Genomic DNA, 16,149 nt, shown 5'->3' with positions numbered 1-16,149 from the left:
ACTTCCATTAATTTTTCTTTTTTGTATCTAAGATTGATTATTGTACACTAATTATATTTAGAGAAGGTTTTGCCTTTGTTAATGAAATTATTTGCACTTAAGTTGATTATACTATATAGATATATAGATTTGAATCTATATATATATTAAAATAAATCACGAACCGAATTCTCACGTAACCACATCATCAAAAAAAAATGGAGCTCTCTTGGTTTATCATGTTATCACTTATGAATTAAAGAAATTTTCATATTATTTTATTATAAATTATGTAGTAAAATATGTAGATTATATGCATATAGCTCAATAAAATTACATGTATATATGAGCATTGCAAGATTGTATATATAATTTTTATACGTGACATTTTCATATATATATATAAATGCCGTTTATAGACTTTACATGCCATTTTTATATGTGACGTTTACATATATATATATATATATATATATATATATATATATAGTATATAATTTATATATGCCGTTGGCATATTATATAAATATTATATAGATGTGGTTTGCATATATATGCATTTATAGATGCTATTTAAATTGTATGAAAATATATGTAGATTATATATATGTTATCAATATATATATAAAAGGAAACAATCCGTCCGTCTTTCGTGCAGTCATCTCCCAAAGTTAAAATGTGAGAAGTCACGTCATCAAATTATAGTCTCTTGTGAAGGCAAGTCAATTCATCTTGCGAAGTCACGTCATTATTTTAATTATATAAATATTATTTATAATGAAATATTTGATATTCAGTGAAATATATAATGGAATCTATGTATCGATAGCTTTTGATAACATAAAAATTACATTGTAGAAATAAATATATGCTTTTGATACAATGGAATTACAAAACGTAACTAAATTATTTTATTAATATTCTTTTGATAGTATATATAACCGGCCAAATTACCACCTTTCTTATTAAGAGAAAAGAATATTTCATTATTAGCCTTATCATGAAGGCGATGAAAGTATTTTTTTTAATTATATAGAAATAGAACAACAAAATGGCAACCACAATATATTAATAACATTCTTTTGATAGTTTACATAACAAACCAACCGCCTTTCTTATAAATATTTGATATATATAAAATATATAATAGAATTTAAAGATAACACACAATCTTGAATTATAGGAATACATATGTGTTTTGATACGATGGAATATGCATTTTAATTTTTATTTTGGCAGCTATATATAATATATAGTTGTTTGATATATTATACAAACGTGTACATGTATAGTTGAAGATATATATTGAACATATAAAGTTACATTATATACCGGAGCTATATATATATATATATATACACCATTTACATGGAATCTTTATCATTATATTTTCATTTGCAAAGACGTGTTGGTGTCCTTGCGGACTTGATGTATATATTGTGTTGCATGCTCATCCGCTATCGATACTGATCGATCTATGTCAATTTGATCATTTCAAAAAGGATTCTTCAAGTTTTCTCTTCACTTACTTTATTAAGATTTTTTGCTTGAAGAAATTATTATTTTCTATGATTGACATATTTGCTCGCATATTTTCATTCAATTCATCTTTTCACACATTTGTATGAGATTTTTTTTATTTTTTTATTGACTTATTTGAACACATATTTTTATTCAATTCTATTCTTTCAACGTATGTCTCAATCTACTTTAATGAGATTTTAATACGTGTATATATTTACAACATTTTTTTCGACCAAAATTATGAAGAGATTATTTGTATAGTCTCGTGCAACGCACGAGTATTCAACTAGTTACAGTTATATGACAAAGGAAAGAAGACATGATGATGCAACGGAGACCAGAGAGAGCGGAGCTAGTATATCGGGTTGGGTTAGGCTCATAGTTGAACTTAAATTAATTAATCAAGTTATCAACAAAGTGTTAATGACAAACAGTTCCAACCTCGTAAGGAGAAGACACAAGTTCAAAATTCGGAAAGCGCACTTCTTGGAATGAAGAATAAATTTTAATGCTCGATCTTCAGAATTGTGAAAGCAATGCCACCCACAATTTTCCTACCTAAAAAATATTAATTAAGTTGAAGTTCACCGAATTTGGTCGGCGCTCCTTAAGTTGAGTTGGGATGATTGGGCTACACACCTTGGGCCTTGCACATTGATTGTATTGGCGCAGCCTCTTTGTATTATATTTCCTTCACTTTGCGCCATATTTCGATCCATTAATGAGAGTGTAGAAAATGAGTATAAACGCATACAAACATTGAAAATAACTTAGAATTCATCTTATATATAATTAGAGTCGACGGGCCAACTTTGGGAGTTCGCTTCTTACTGGTCAGAACTCGGGTGTTAAAAAAGAATTTGTTATTTATTCTTACAAAGTCAACACGGACAGTGGGACAAATTTGTTAATTATTCATTCATCCTTTTATAATCTAGATTTGAACGTGCACATGAAAAGCATACGAAATAGCTTCATCTTTTTTCCTTTTTTCTCTTTTTCTATGTTTGAACAAATAATAGTGGATTGATTAAAACTAAATTATTGTTATTATTAAGGGTTTGTAGAGAAATATCCCCTCAATTATTTCTTGAACTTGCATATCCTTTCATGTTTTAGTCTCGATCTTTCAATCAAAATAACTGTTACAGTGATTGAACCTTTTATAAGTGATTAAAAACATGTAGATAATAAATAATGTGATTTTCAAAATTAATTAGTAGATTGAATATTTACTTTTTAGTTAAGGGATTCGAATATTTTGATGAGCGTGTTTGTTCAACTTAATTAAATAAATGTTTAAAATTTAGTTATAAAAGAAAGTGAATTGGAGAAATAGATAAAGATGAGATATGAGGTATAAACTGCTTAATTATATAAGAAGCAAAGAAATATATGAAGGTGCAAAGTGAATATACAAATTGTTTATACGTGCATATTGGAAAGAGTACATGATAAAAAAAAAAGAAAAGAAAAAAAGGGATATACTTAAAAATGATTAACGGCGTTAAAAAAAGCTATATGGAGTTTGAGCAGTAAGAAGCGAGGTCCCAATATATATAAAAGGATGATAATTGGGCTACACTCCTTGGGCCTTGCACATAGATCCTATTGGCGCGGCCTCTCTGTATTCTATTATTTCCTTCACTTTGCATCATATTTCGACCTATTCATGAAAATGCAGAAAATGAGTATAAACACATATAAACATTGAAAATGACTTAGAATTCATCCTATATACAATTAGAGTCAAGGGGCCAACTTCGAGACTTCGCCTCTTACCGCAGATTTAGTGATTCGAGAATCCGAGGTCTAAGCAAAGTAAGAACCGAAGTCCCAAAGCTGGCCTCTTGACTCTGTTCAGCACTTTGGCTGAGTGGCCTGCCACTTGAAGAGGCTAGTTCTCCACGCTCTAGCATTGGATTTCAGTACGTTTTGCGGTTTTGAGCTCATTGCCATATTTCCTATTTTCTGGAATTTTTCTGGGATTTTCTGAATTAATTAAATTTTTACTCGATTTTCGATAGTTACGCGTATTTCCACGTGTTCTAGTGAAAATCAGTTGTTTGGATTAAATCTGATCGTTCCTAGTGATTAGGAGTTAGGAATTTGTTTGAGTTTAAGTCGTATTCGAGACTTAGGTATATTTCACTTATTTGTAGTGATTCTCGATTATTCGCATGTTTTAGGTGATCCCGATTCTTAGATTTTTAGGGGCTTAGTGGAGACTATGTGTAAGTGATCAAGACCTATGCTAGTGGCACATTTGGCTATGATCTGGCTTCGCCAGTAGAGAAATACGGTGGTTTTTGGCCTTCTTAGTTCTCACTGGGATATAACGTGGGCACAACCTTCGGGTTATGATCTGGCTCTGCCAGTGGAGATATATGCTGGTTTATGGGCATTCTCATGAGGATATAACGTGGGTGTAGCCATATGTATTTTTTATTTGTGTGAATTTTGGACTTTGATTCCACAATTATCCTAAATCTCTTAACTGTTTGACTGTGACATAAATTATTTTGATGCATGATCCTACTGGTGTATGTGTATGTGTATGTTGCTTTTACTAAGCCCTCGAGCTTAACCCCCTCTTTTTCCCATTTCAATTTCGGAAGATTAGCAAGCGGGGATCATCTGGGTAAAGTGTGAACGATGTTCTAGGATAAGATAGAGGATTAGGAGTTGTTGCATTTTGAATTTTGGAAATTAATTTAGTTTCAGTGACTTTACATTCTGTAGATTTTGAAAGAAATTCTGAAGTCTGAGTATTCTAGAACCTTGATGAATTTGGTTTATTTTTGTTAAATGATGTTATGGAATTCAGAAGATTAAATATATTTGTTCATAGTTAGTTTGTAGCCTGGCATGCTTATAGGTTTGTCTTTAAGTATGCGGCATTGTCAGGTTCTGACTCAGGTCGGGATGTGACAGGCGTTATCGAAGATAAATACTTCTATGAAATTTTAATAATGTATATGTTTTCATTGCGTATAGGCTGAAATTATGCAAAAAAAAATATAAGCAGTACGAAATTATTTATTGTCATGGTCAAACATTTCTAATAAAAAATGTGAACAATAAGTATAATAAATATTCAATTTAAACATCTAAATTTTGAAAAGTAATCCATATATATAAAAAGCTCATGCAACGCACATATTTGACGCTAGTAGATAATAAATGTTTTAATATATTACTACCAATATACATTCTTAAAATAAATATTTCGTAATATATATTATTATAATGTTAAAGTAATTATAATAGTTAATCTATAGGTTTAATAAATAAATATCCAATTAGGTGCTCATAATAATTTCAATTGCAAGATAATTAATTGATTATACAAATAGGACCAAAACAAATTACATTACAATATGCCACCAATTTTATGAGTTTATTGAAAATATAACATAAATATTAAAAATATTTCAAATAAGATATGCCATTATATAATTACTTTTAAAAACATGTGTAAATTGAATATGTTTGAGGAACTTATGAACTATTGAATAAGACGATTAGTTGCAAAATTATAATCAAATCTTTAAACTACGTACTCTAATTTTTATTAATTTAACTAAAAATCACTCTTATTTTCAGCCAAAAAAAAACCCCATTTTTATAGATCACTATTGTTTCAAATTTGATTTAATAGTTGAAACATATTATTATTCATCATAGAGAATTTCACTTTTTAAATGTGAATAATTAAAATAAAAAACAATGACCAATATATGAAAACAAACCCCGTCTAATGCACATCAAAGAATACTAGTAAGTGATGTAAATGTGCCTGCCCACTTAACAAAGTGACAACTCAACTGACGATGGCATTCAATTCCAATTGCAAATTAAAATAAATGGTTAATTGCTCTGACTGAGTGACTTTAATAATCAGGGTTTCAATGAGCTTTTAATTTTCTGAGGCAGAAGAAAGGGCCTTCTACTTTAGGGATGTATTGCCCCCAGCCCATCAATAGAATGGGCTGCTGGCCCAGGTGATCTAATTTGAGACCCATTTAGGCCTCTCAGCTTAGACCAAATGGTGATTACGAAAATTGCCATATCAACCTTTTGCAATCAAATTTATTATATCATTATCATCGCTGTCGTCATTGTCATCATCAGCATTGCTAGAAAGAAGGTACTAGATCTTCTGTGTTGGTATATTAACGTAATTGTCATCCGGATGATGAACATGGATATATAGGAGGGGATCATATTTTTTTTTTAAAAAAAAAGAGAGAGAGAGAAGAATAATGATGATGGGTTAAGAAAAAGTGGTGCATGATTATCAAAAAGGCAACAGTAAGTAACTAATAGCTTGACCCAAAATTTCAATATTATTTCATTTGTTATGCCCCGTCCTAAGAGAGGAAGGGAATTATAATTACTAGGGGACCACACCCTAAGGAAAGCTAGCTGAGGCCAATGATCGATCGCAGATTAATTCGTGAGGGAGCGTGCTTTTGACTATGTCTTGAGCTAGCTGATGATGAGAATTTAAAAAAGAACATAATCGATAATAGTATATGGTCTTATAGATGTCATGTACTAAAGTAGACTGATTCAAATAGTTCGATTCTTATTTCTCTTAATAAGGCTTTAGGTTTTACTTGTGAATGAAGAAAATTTATAATTGAAAGAGTTCTACTCCTCAATAGATGAAGCTGGTTTAAACTGAATTAACAGAATTGATTGAATTTTTCAATATGAAAGTGGACGTTAAAGAAAAAAATAAAAATAAAACATGAATTCCCCGCACAACGATGACATACTCTTCTTCTTCCTCCTCCACCAGCATCGGAAGAAAACAACATCTAAAAGGAAGAAAAAACCAGGTAGGGAATTTTCCGACAGAATCACGGAGATAGATAGACAAGGAGTGTCAAAGTTTTCTTTTTCTCCATTTGTTTGTTGAGAAGGGACGACAATTGAATTTCTGTCCCCGTGAAGCTGGTGCTATTTCTTCTTTTGGAGCTGAGCTATAAGTGCAGAAAAAATTCAAAAAAAAAGGCTAAATCCTCTTATATAATGTGATTGATAATCCTCTTAACACACATTAATTTGTTGAATAATCTTTTGATATTGTATAAATTACAACTCATATCATTATGAGTGAGATTTTGAATTAAAAAGATTTTTTAAATTAATTATTAGGAAAATGTAGCAACACTCACAACTACAAACCAACGGGGATTATTTTTCTTCTTCATCATCTATCATTATTAATGGTCATCCATCGAGAATAATTAATTTCCTTTTAATTGTCGACTAGCTTTCGCGGTGAGATATCCTAGCTAGACAGCTTATTGCTTTATTACCAACTTAACTAGTCTCATAACTTGTGTGTTGCGTAAGTCTTTGCTATCACTTTAGATAATATTTTATCAATTTAATTTTATAAAGTACATTGGGCTCAGTACATGTGACCTCTTGTTTTGTAAATTTAATTTGACAAAATATATTAGGATCTTTACATGTCACAGATTTTTTTTAAAATTACATTCATGAGTTAATTAGTAATAACATGGACAACGGATCGCATAATTGTTTTGGGGAAAAATTTGTGATGCTCCCTACTTTTTTCCCGTGGTTTGTTACGAAAGTATGAGTTCGAAGGGGAAGTCCCTTTGGTGCTTTTTTTTTTTCCTCCTTGCATTTGTTAGATTTTAGATGCAGCAAAATGACTTCTCCTTCGAATTTAGTAAAAAAATTACGATTATATATATATATATATATAGCAAAAACTATAGGCAAGGAAACTTGTGCAAGAAATTAATATATAATTAAGATGCATCGATGGATCATATTTATATATATTGCGTGTATGTAGTATATGATAATTAGCTAATTATTAGTAACTGCAATTAAGTTGTGAAATTATCTGTCTAGTCTAGTGTAGCCAATTAAGCTATTAATTAATAAAATCAAATCCAGAGGGACTCTCTCTTTAGAGGATCTTGGACTACATTGACGACAGAGGAAGCAAAGCCAAAGTACTGGCCGGAAAGGTTGAGCTGGTTATTATTGATGATGTTGGCAGCGCTGGACAGAAGAAGCGACGTCGACGACTTATCATCATCAATATCCTGATGATCAGTCTGCAGGGATGATAACATTGATGGCGATGGTAATAATAAGCTCGGCTCCTGCTCCTGCTGCTGCTGATGCGGCTGCTGCATCTGAATGGAGAGTATTTCAGCTTGAGCCACGGCGAGCTGAAGCTGTAACTGGGAGACCTGATTCTGTAGGCAAGATATCGCCCCAACGCATCCATAGACCGGATCCCGCACTCTCGCGCTGGCTTCATAAACCAGACTATTCACTGCATCAGCCCTCTGGTGAACCGGAAGTTCCTGCAAATTGCATGCATGCATGGATATATATGATATATGTAGTTTCAACGGATTAATTACCAAAAAAGAAAAAGAGATGATGAATTAATTAGATGATGAATTAATTAGATGATGTTGGTGAATTAATATTATTATTAATTATTAATATAAGATATAATTACATACATACAAGTTGGGGAGAGGGTGGGGGGAGAGAGAGAGAGAGAGAGAGGGAGGGAGGGAAATGGAACCTGCAACATCTTGCTGACATTGCTAGCACCGAAGACCTTGTGAACAATGGCGAACTTTTTGGGTTCATCAGGACGGAAGTAAGGAGCGAAGATACAATCCTTAGCACAGCGGCGCCTTAGCAACTTGCAGGAGGCACAAGGTGAATTAGATCCCCCGGCCATTGAGAATTTATGGAAACCACACCTTAAAAAAAGAAAAATGATCGACTTCCTGCAGACAACACCACACAGAAATGCAAATTTGGAATGCGTGCTCTCTCTTGTTTTCCCGATCGACCAGTAAAAGGCAGCTAACTGTAGGAAGGAAGGAAAGGAAGGAAAGGAAGGAAGGAAGGAAGGAAGGAAGTTGTTGATCAAACACAGAGAGTTAAATTTTGAGGACCTCCTTAATTACGGATACACACAAATGCCAATATAGCTAGCTCTGTTGGCGTTGCAAGAGACGGAGCCTTGAAAGGTTGCAATATTTATAACAGTTGAGCAATGCTTGCAATGCTCAATTGCACATCATATATATATATATATATATATGTATGTATGTATGTATGTATATCATATAGTAATACTAGTAGTTAGCTAGCAGCGAATGCGTCCACATGCTTCCTTCCTAGCCATAGCTAGTATAATTCTTTTTTTTTTTCGCTTGGAAAGTATAATTCAATATTGATTGAATATTTATGATTAATTATTATATCAGTATTCCCATTTTAATTAGTTGACTATATTATATCATAATAAGTACGTAGACATTGAGAGAGAGAAAGAGAGAGAGAGAGATGGAGCAAAAACAAAAGATATCCAACAAACAAGATTTATAATAGCATTGGTGTTTGTGCTTTTTTATTATTAAAAATACTTTTTATTATAAAAAATGTACCCTCGTCATCACACATAAGAGAAGAGAAGAGAAGGGAAATGCGACCCAAAAAAAAAAAAAAACAGAGAGAGAGAGAGAGAGAAGGGAACGGTCAACGGGGAGATCGGATTTGGAGGTGTATTCGAGGGGGTGGGATTGTTGACCACCGCGCCTCGGCCATAGCCGAAGCCAAAGCGTGCATATATATATATATATTATAACTTAACTGGTTGGCATACATTATTGTTAAAATACACTGCTCATACATACATAGATACGTACGTACGTACGTACATGCATGTCATGCAGTTCCCACGTTCTTCTTTGACCACGACAACCGACGACGTCTCTGTCTCTGTCTCTCTCTCTCTCTCTCAATAGAGACATCCTTATATTCTTATTCTTACTACCATTTATAATTTTCTTCAATGGTCATGATTCCGTTTCACCGCTCACTCGTGTGTGAACGCGAAAGTAGGGGAAGAGAAACTTGATATAATATATATATATATATATATATATATGCATATATATTAATTAATATATATAGAATGTAAATTTTAACGATGATTAATTAATAAATTAATTGATTAATTGAATAGTGAAAGCATTAGTTCTGTATTGGGTTTTTATTTCAACGCCCAAGAAATGTGTACAATCAAATGTTTGGGGTGACCAGCTAACTATTTATTATTATGTATGTGAACAACTGGCAAAGAGATTAATCTTAGGGAGGGGGATAGGGATATTAGGATATGTAATGCTTAATGCTCCACAAGTTTGCATATAGTATACTGCCTCTGACCGAGAGCAGCTTAGCTATACATTTAACTTTATCATTGATCCTACACACCGGCTACACTACAGTACACTATGCGGACCGGACCTCATTTGAGGTTGAGAATGCCTCAATTACTAGCTAAAAATAAAAAGATTATTATCACATATACCTTACCATTGCCACACTGTAGCTAGGTTAAATTAATATGACTCCTAAAATTTAACACCTCTTATATTACTATACACATGCACGAGATGCAACATAATTATATGGATGTGCAATATGCAAAGTAATATCAAACATCAGCGATTGCTAATTAAGCCACCGCCACTGCATGCATTGGTAGCAATTGCACACCGCCAAGAATGTCGGTCCCACAATCTGAGACATATGGGTAACAGGCAAAGGAAGATTATTATGGAATTATAACTTCTTCTTCTTCATCTTCTTCTTTTTCTTAATTATTAAAAAAAAAGACGAAGAAAAGAAGAAAGTGGACAGTACTAATTTTAAAAACCTCAACAAGAAAATCTAAATATAATTTAGACCAGAGTACACACTACGTGTGTATACAGCCTCATCACATGAGATTATTCCAATTTTAATTAGTCTCAATTTCAGTCTCAATCATCAACCATCATATCATGTATTGCGCACAAAGCTACCTGTTATTTTTAGTGTCTGTCTAGCATTAAGAATCTAGAATTTTTTCCAACAAAAAAGAAGAAGAAGAAGAAGAAGAAGAAGAAGAAGAAGAAAAGTGTCAAAAGCTATCAGCCTCTCAGCGTCTCACAGTTTAATTATTATTATTATTATCATTATTAACTTACGAGAGTGTAACAAAACATTAATGTCTGTCCAGTACTAGTTATATGGTAACAAAACATTACAGTTAGCCGGCCAGTGCTCGTCTCTTTTTGTGTTGGTAAATTTCCCCAGCATCGTTATATGGTATGAACTTAACTTTCCATCAGACAGTGTCCAAAGTAGCGCATCCATCTATATCTTACTCCTTGCAAAAACAAATATGGTTCTTTATATTACTTCACATTTTACATATATAAGGCCTTGTCAACAACTTCTCTAAGCAATGCAGTACGTACCAAATCAAACAAAAACAAACAATTTAATGCCTACGACAACCTCACTTTATCACTACGGAACATATGACAATTTAATGCATGCCAGTCAACTACGAGATCCGACATCAAGCTTATTAATTCCACCCATCTATATCTATATATATAATTATGTCCCTCCCTATTAAATAGGAGTTAAATTGTAAATATTTATATTAAATAAGGATAAAATAGTAATCTCAACCTGTTAAATAAGGGTTGAATTGTAAATATCTCTATTAAGTAAGGATAGAATAGTAAATATCTTAATAAATTAATATGTTATATAGAAATTGAATGATATTCCCTATTATTGTAATTAAAGAAAATATATATCGATAAGAAATATTAGAGAAGAATTCTAATCACTTATGATTCTTTTATAAGCAATTGCTATGCTATTAGTAAATGAATATATATAATTTTAATAATCATTATTAGTCTCATAAAAATTAAATTAAATTAATCTCTCATTGAAATGATTAGTCATTATCTAAAATTATTCAAATTTATAAAAAGCTAACATATGAAATACGTGTGAGAAAAAGACAAATGCAAATACTTAATATTAAAATTTTATAGGCTATGATTATTAATTTTATATTTTTTGGATTTTATGATTATGTTTTTATAAATTAAATTGATAATTGAGATCATATATATGATCTATTTTACATGAAGAATTTGCTTATGAGAGTATGAAATTTATCGTATTCAAATTTATATAGAATAAAAATGATTTTTTTATATACTAATATAAATCATCAATCAATATTAATAATTTTTTAATACCTATCATTTCATAATAAATTTTTCTTTACGCAATATACGTGTTCAATAACGTAGTTATTATTAATAAATGAAAGACAACAATATATATATATATATATGTGTGCATTATAAATATTAGCAGTGTAGAAGTTTTAAGATTCTTATTATTATATATGTAAATTAAGCCCTCAATCCATCCTCCACATTTAATGAACTGCACGCGATTCCAAACTTGTAATCTTTTTTATCCAGAGGTTCTGTTTTCTCCTGGTTTTGTTGTCATGGATTGCCTAGCTATACAGAAATACTTGGATGGATTGTATTAACATATCATGAATTGCGTAGCGCAGTTATGTCTAATGGACCCATTCTTTGTCTCTATTTCAGGACATGAATGATGAAATTGGATTTCATCAATTCCAAATCTATCGAACTTCTGTTCCATGGAGATTCAAAGTTACCACCGCAAATGCAATGCACCCCTTTAAAAGATACATAACAAAATAAGACTAGATACCAGGCGGAAAAAAGAAAAAGAAAAAGAAAAAGAAAAAAAGAAAAGAATGTCCCCTGCATGCATCCTGTTGAACATTTTAGTGGGTTACACTTACATTACCTCACAAAACGCGTAGCTTAAAGTTAAATCATGAGTTTCAAACCCCCTAAGCTCTAGGAAGTAGGGAAAAAAAAAAAAGGAAACCCGAGACAGGGGACACACTCAGACTGTTTCCATCGAGCTGCCGTTTGTTTCTCAAAAGCCCGATGACTTGAGGAATAGGAAATGCGAGTGGCCGGGGGAGAAACCAACAGACATCTTTTCTTTCACCAAATTCTAGAGTCAGTCTTTAGAACAGATTTAAAAATAAATAATAATAATAATAATACATATTCCTCCAAGACGGACATTGAATTAACTGAATGCGCTTGTGGTAACATAATATTTGGAAGATTCTCATCTCCATCCTCGAGAGTTGTGCATGCGTGGCCTTTTTGTTTTCCCTTGCAGATTTTTCAAACCAAAGAAAAGGAGGAAGCGGTGCAGATTCTATAAGAAGCAAAAGTTTGACAAAATAGCAATTATAAATGTGGACTGTGAATAATTTAAACCAAAAAAAGAGAAAAAGCATCATCATCTCATCTGACCCGACTTCCTAAATTCAATTTGCATCAACAGTCAACACAAAGGAAAGGTTTTGGTTTCCAATATATATATATAGTTTCTATTCAAAATTGCAAATCCCAATTTTATATATGCATATCACAAAGAAAGTAGATTTTTAGACGTAGCTAGGAAAGACAGAAGCAGGAAGGAAGCTAACTAGCTAGCTGCACATGATGATCGCGAAACACCGGGCCCTGCAAGCTAATCTGTTGCTTGCTGCACAGTTAAGCTTTTCCTCTCGAGTAAACAGAGAAAAGATTCCTTCTCATTTCTCAGTTATCCTTTAATAATGGAATCTTTCTTGCATTTCTTTTTTATAAGTTTATTGCCAAGAGGTGGAATATTGCAATGTTGTCAACAGGCTCTCTCTAATTCTATAAGCTGGCATATTTATGTTACCAAACAAACAACTGGTTGTGTGTCACAACCAACGTACTACCGCGCATTATATTTGGCACTAACATATCCTTATAGAGAGCCAAAGAAATTCATTGAAGACGCAAACCTCTCAAGTGACGGCCGAAAGAAAGACCATTAATCTAACATAGATTTTACGGAACTTCCACTTGAATCAGGCTTTTATCAATGGGAAGAACGTACAGTAGGTCCTAATAAATTTTTTTCTGAAAAGCATGTTCACATGTGGCAGAATCTCTCTCCATCAAATTTACACACCAAAAGGGAGGGAAAAAAAAAATGTTTTAGCGCAATCTATATATAGCACGGTCCGAAAGCGGAGAGATTAGCATTTAGCATGTCAATCACTAACAAAGAGTTCCATCATCACGAAATTTACAATTTATTTTTCCTATCAAAACGAGATTACATAATGAAATGAGAAGGGGACTTGATTCAGTTCTTAGTATAGACCAGAAATACTAGACATTACCTCAAAATTCTGCGCACATTCGAGACCCTGGGTAGGCTTCAGGCTCTGACGTTCAAGCAGCTTTCTTGCGTTCCGCTTCTTAATGCTATCCCTGAATAGAGAGCTTGCTGCGCGTTGCTTTTCATAACAAATCTCAGCTGATCGTTTGCTCTTTGCTATTGCTTTCTTCTTCAAGTATCCTGAAGCCTCCCTCTGAACTAAATTCACCAAGCAGAGCAGCAAATAACATGATCAAATATGACGGCATTGACTTATCCTAGGACAGCCAAATCAAATGTTCTTACACGCATAGAGCTACCAGTCTATAATTACTCATGACCATGCATTCATGAGAAGGGAGCAGCAGAAATGCAATGCTCTTCTATATACACTGCTTAAATGGATAATTCAGCCAATTTTAACCCAAAAGAGAAAGTGGATAATTCTCTCGGTTGAATCGTAGGACCAGTTTAATTATTTGATGTGGCTATGCTGTTAAAAGAAAAACATCTTCTGTCAAGTTTTATTCCCCTGAATAAGGCATGCGACAAACTAAGTATGAGCAGCATGAAAAATATGGCTTATGAGTTTCTTAAGAATTGAAATTGATGAACAGCAAGTTTGTTAAATAATGTACACAAGGGTACTCCTCTTTTCTACAAGAAGAAGGAGGGGGGGGGGGGGGGGGGGGGGGGGGGGGGGGGGGGGGGGGGGGGGGAACAAGACATACCAGAAGAAGATCCAGTAGATGATATTGCAATGTCCTTCAACTTCTCTATTCTCCGCACGGCCTCTCTGCTGTTAATACTTTCGTCGCTTTTGACATCCGCAGTATTATTCTTCTGAAGAGAAGCTAATGCATTTGTGCAGGCCTAGAAAGGGGGGAAATTTTAGTAGAGACAGCTTAGATTTGGAAAGATAAGACTTGGAACGATAAGCACTTAAACACCAGCAGGACAAATATAAATTCAAAACCAAGGATCTACCAGCAATACGATGTACCTCAAGGAATTCAAAACAAATACACAATGATAATACTCAAAATGGAGAGTTCAATGATAGTAGCAGCTATGGCTCATTAGTAAGATAGGAACTCGATTAAGATTTGAGAACAGCAAGTCCAGGGGAAGACTCGACTTTGCCATACATAGAGCATAAAAGACCTACCATCCAGCAGTAGATTCACCATTCTAAATAAGGACACGAGCACTCTAGTATCGTGGAAGTGTCAACTAAGTTGAATAGCCATTCTATTATTACAAGTCACCATATATCTACTGACTGAATGACTTAAGAGCACTGGTTAATATGTAACAGATAAACACAATTTTCTTAGAACAAGGCAGGTTTAAATCACTTAACCCCAAATCATGGATGAACCTTGAGGAGTCGAACCATAATCTTATGGCCACAGCACTATAGATGTCATTTATATCACATCAAATGAAACTGTTATAACACAGATACACCATACCATCATATCACCAACGACACTGCACAAGGATTTAAAATATTTGTTTGAATCCTGTATGCATGCGAAATGAGATGCATCTTCGCCCTTCCTAACATCCAAAAGCAGACTACAAGCTACTACTAATGCTTAATTATGAAATACATGGCTGGCGCTGTTGGTTTAAGATTTCAATAGGTAAATGTTATTATCGTGTATGCTACCTTTTCAGCAATGGAGTGGAAACCATGGTCAAGGGAGTGCTCAGCAAATTTGATCCACTCCATGTAGTTAACTTGTAGCCAGTGATGATTTGCGGACTTGAAATCACGCAACAAGAGTGCCTCGTATCTCAGAGCCAAGCAACTCTGACAAAATCACAAAAACATAATAAATATATGAGACCAGGAGAGCAGAAAATTGTGATCTCAACATCTTCGTGATTTTTTTTTTTTTGGAGAAATTGCAAATAGTGAGTAAAGCAATTCGCCGTCGAGCAGATCATCCAAAATCTCTAATCTATAACAACAGGCAGGAAGGGTTGAGAAAACGAGCCTCGAAATCGCCAATGAGAGCAAATGCCTTGACAAAGAAGTCCAGAACAGAGAGCTTTTGCTCGAGGGTCGTATGAGCAATTTCCCGGAGCACGCAGAGGGACTCAGTTCGCATGAACTGTTTAAGGCTGGACCGTACTTCAATGGAGGACCTCACATCCTTAGAGATCAGCAGCATCTCGAGAATTCCAAGAGTTCCACCATCGAACCTGGAAGAGAAACAAAATAAAAATATATGATGATATATTGATGATGATGATGATGATGATGAAAGCTTTTGATATATGTATTGTAAATGGATGAGGGGAGACGGAGAGGGAGATCCGATCAGATTGAAGTGAAGTGAAGTGAAGTTGAACCTTCTGTTCGTGATTTGGGAGCGGAAGAGGGAAATTTGTTGGGACATTTGATTTTGGATTTGAGACGGTGAAGAAGTGAACTGAACCAGCCCGAGGTCCCGCCCAAAACTCAAAAGGTTCCCGCGGCGCATA

The 16,149-nt window shown here is 33.5% G+C and overlaps 2 protein-coding genes across 2 annotated transcripts; both read right to left on the bottom strand.

Moving 5' to 3' along the window:
• Window positions 1-7,322: 7,322 nt before the first annotated feature.
• LOC116199032 (LOB domain-containing protein 12) lies at window positions 7,323-8,553 on the bottom strand. The gene is made up of 2 exons (XM_031529319.1): window positions 8,099-8,553; window positions 7,323-7,868 (listed from the first exon to the last, which is right to left on the bottom strand). Exons 1-2 carry the CDS (start codon window positions 8,258-8,260, stop codon window positions 7,440-7,442), a joined length of 591 nt encoding a protein of 196 aa, XP_031385179.1. The 5' UTR covers window positions 8,261-8,553; the 3' UTR covers window positions 7,323-7,439.
• Window positions 8,554-12,029: 3,476 nt separating this feature from the next.
• On the bottom strand, window positions 12,030-16,135 carry LOC116199031. Its single transcript, XM_031529318.1, has 6 exons — window positions 16,018-16,135; window positions 15,660-15,867; window positions 15,329-15,472; window positions 14,385-14,526; window positions 13,676-13,872; window positions 12,030-12,669 (listed from the first exon to the last, which is right to left on the bottom strand). The coding sequence occupies exons 1-6, from the start codon at window positions 16,062-16,064 to the stop codon at window positions 12,577-12,579; spliced, it is 831 nt and encodes a 276-aa protein (XP_031385178.1). The 5' UTR covers window positions 16,065-16,135; the 3' UTR covers window positions 12,030-12,576.
• Between the last annotated feature and the right edge of the window lie 14 nt (window positions 16,136-16,149).

Source organism: Punica granatum, chromosome 3 (assembly GCF_007655135.1).
Source record: "Punica granatum isolate Tunisia-2019 chromosome 3, ASM765513v2, whole genome shotgun sequence".
NCBI lineage: Eukaryota > Viridiplantae > Streptophyta > Magnoliopsida > Myrtales > Lythraceae > Punica > Punica granatum.
The sequence above is the reverse complement of the archived record's forward strand: the minus strand, read 5'-3'. Positions and strand labels throughout refer to the sequence as shown.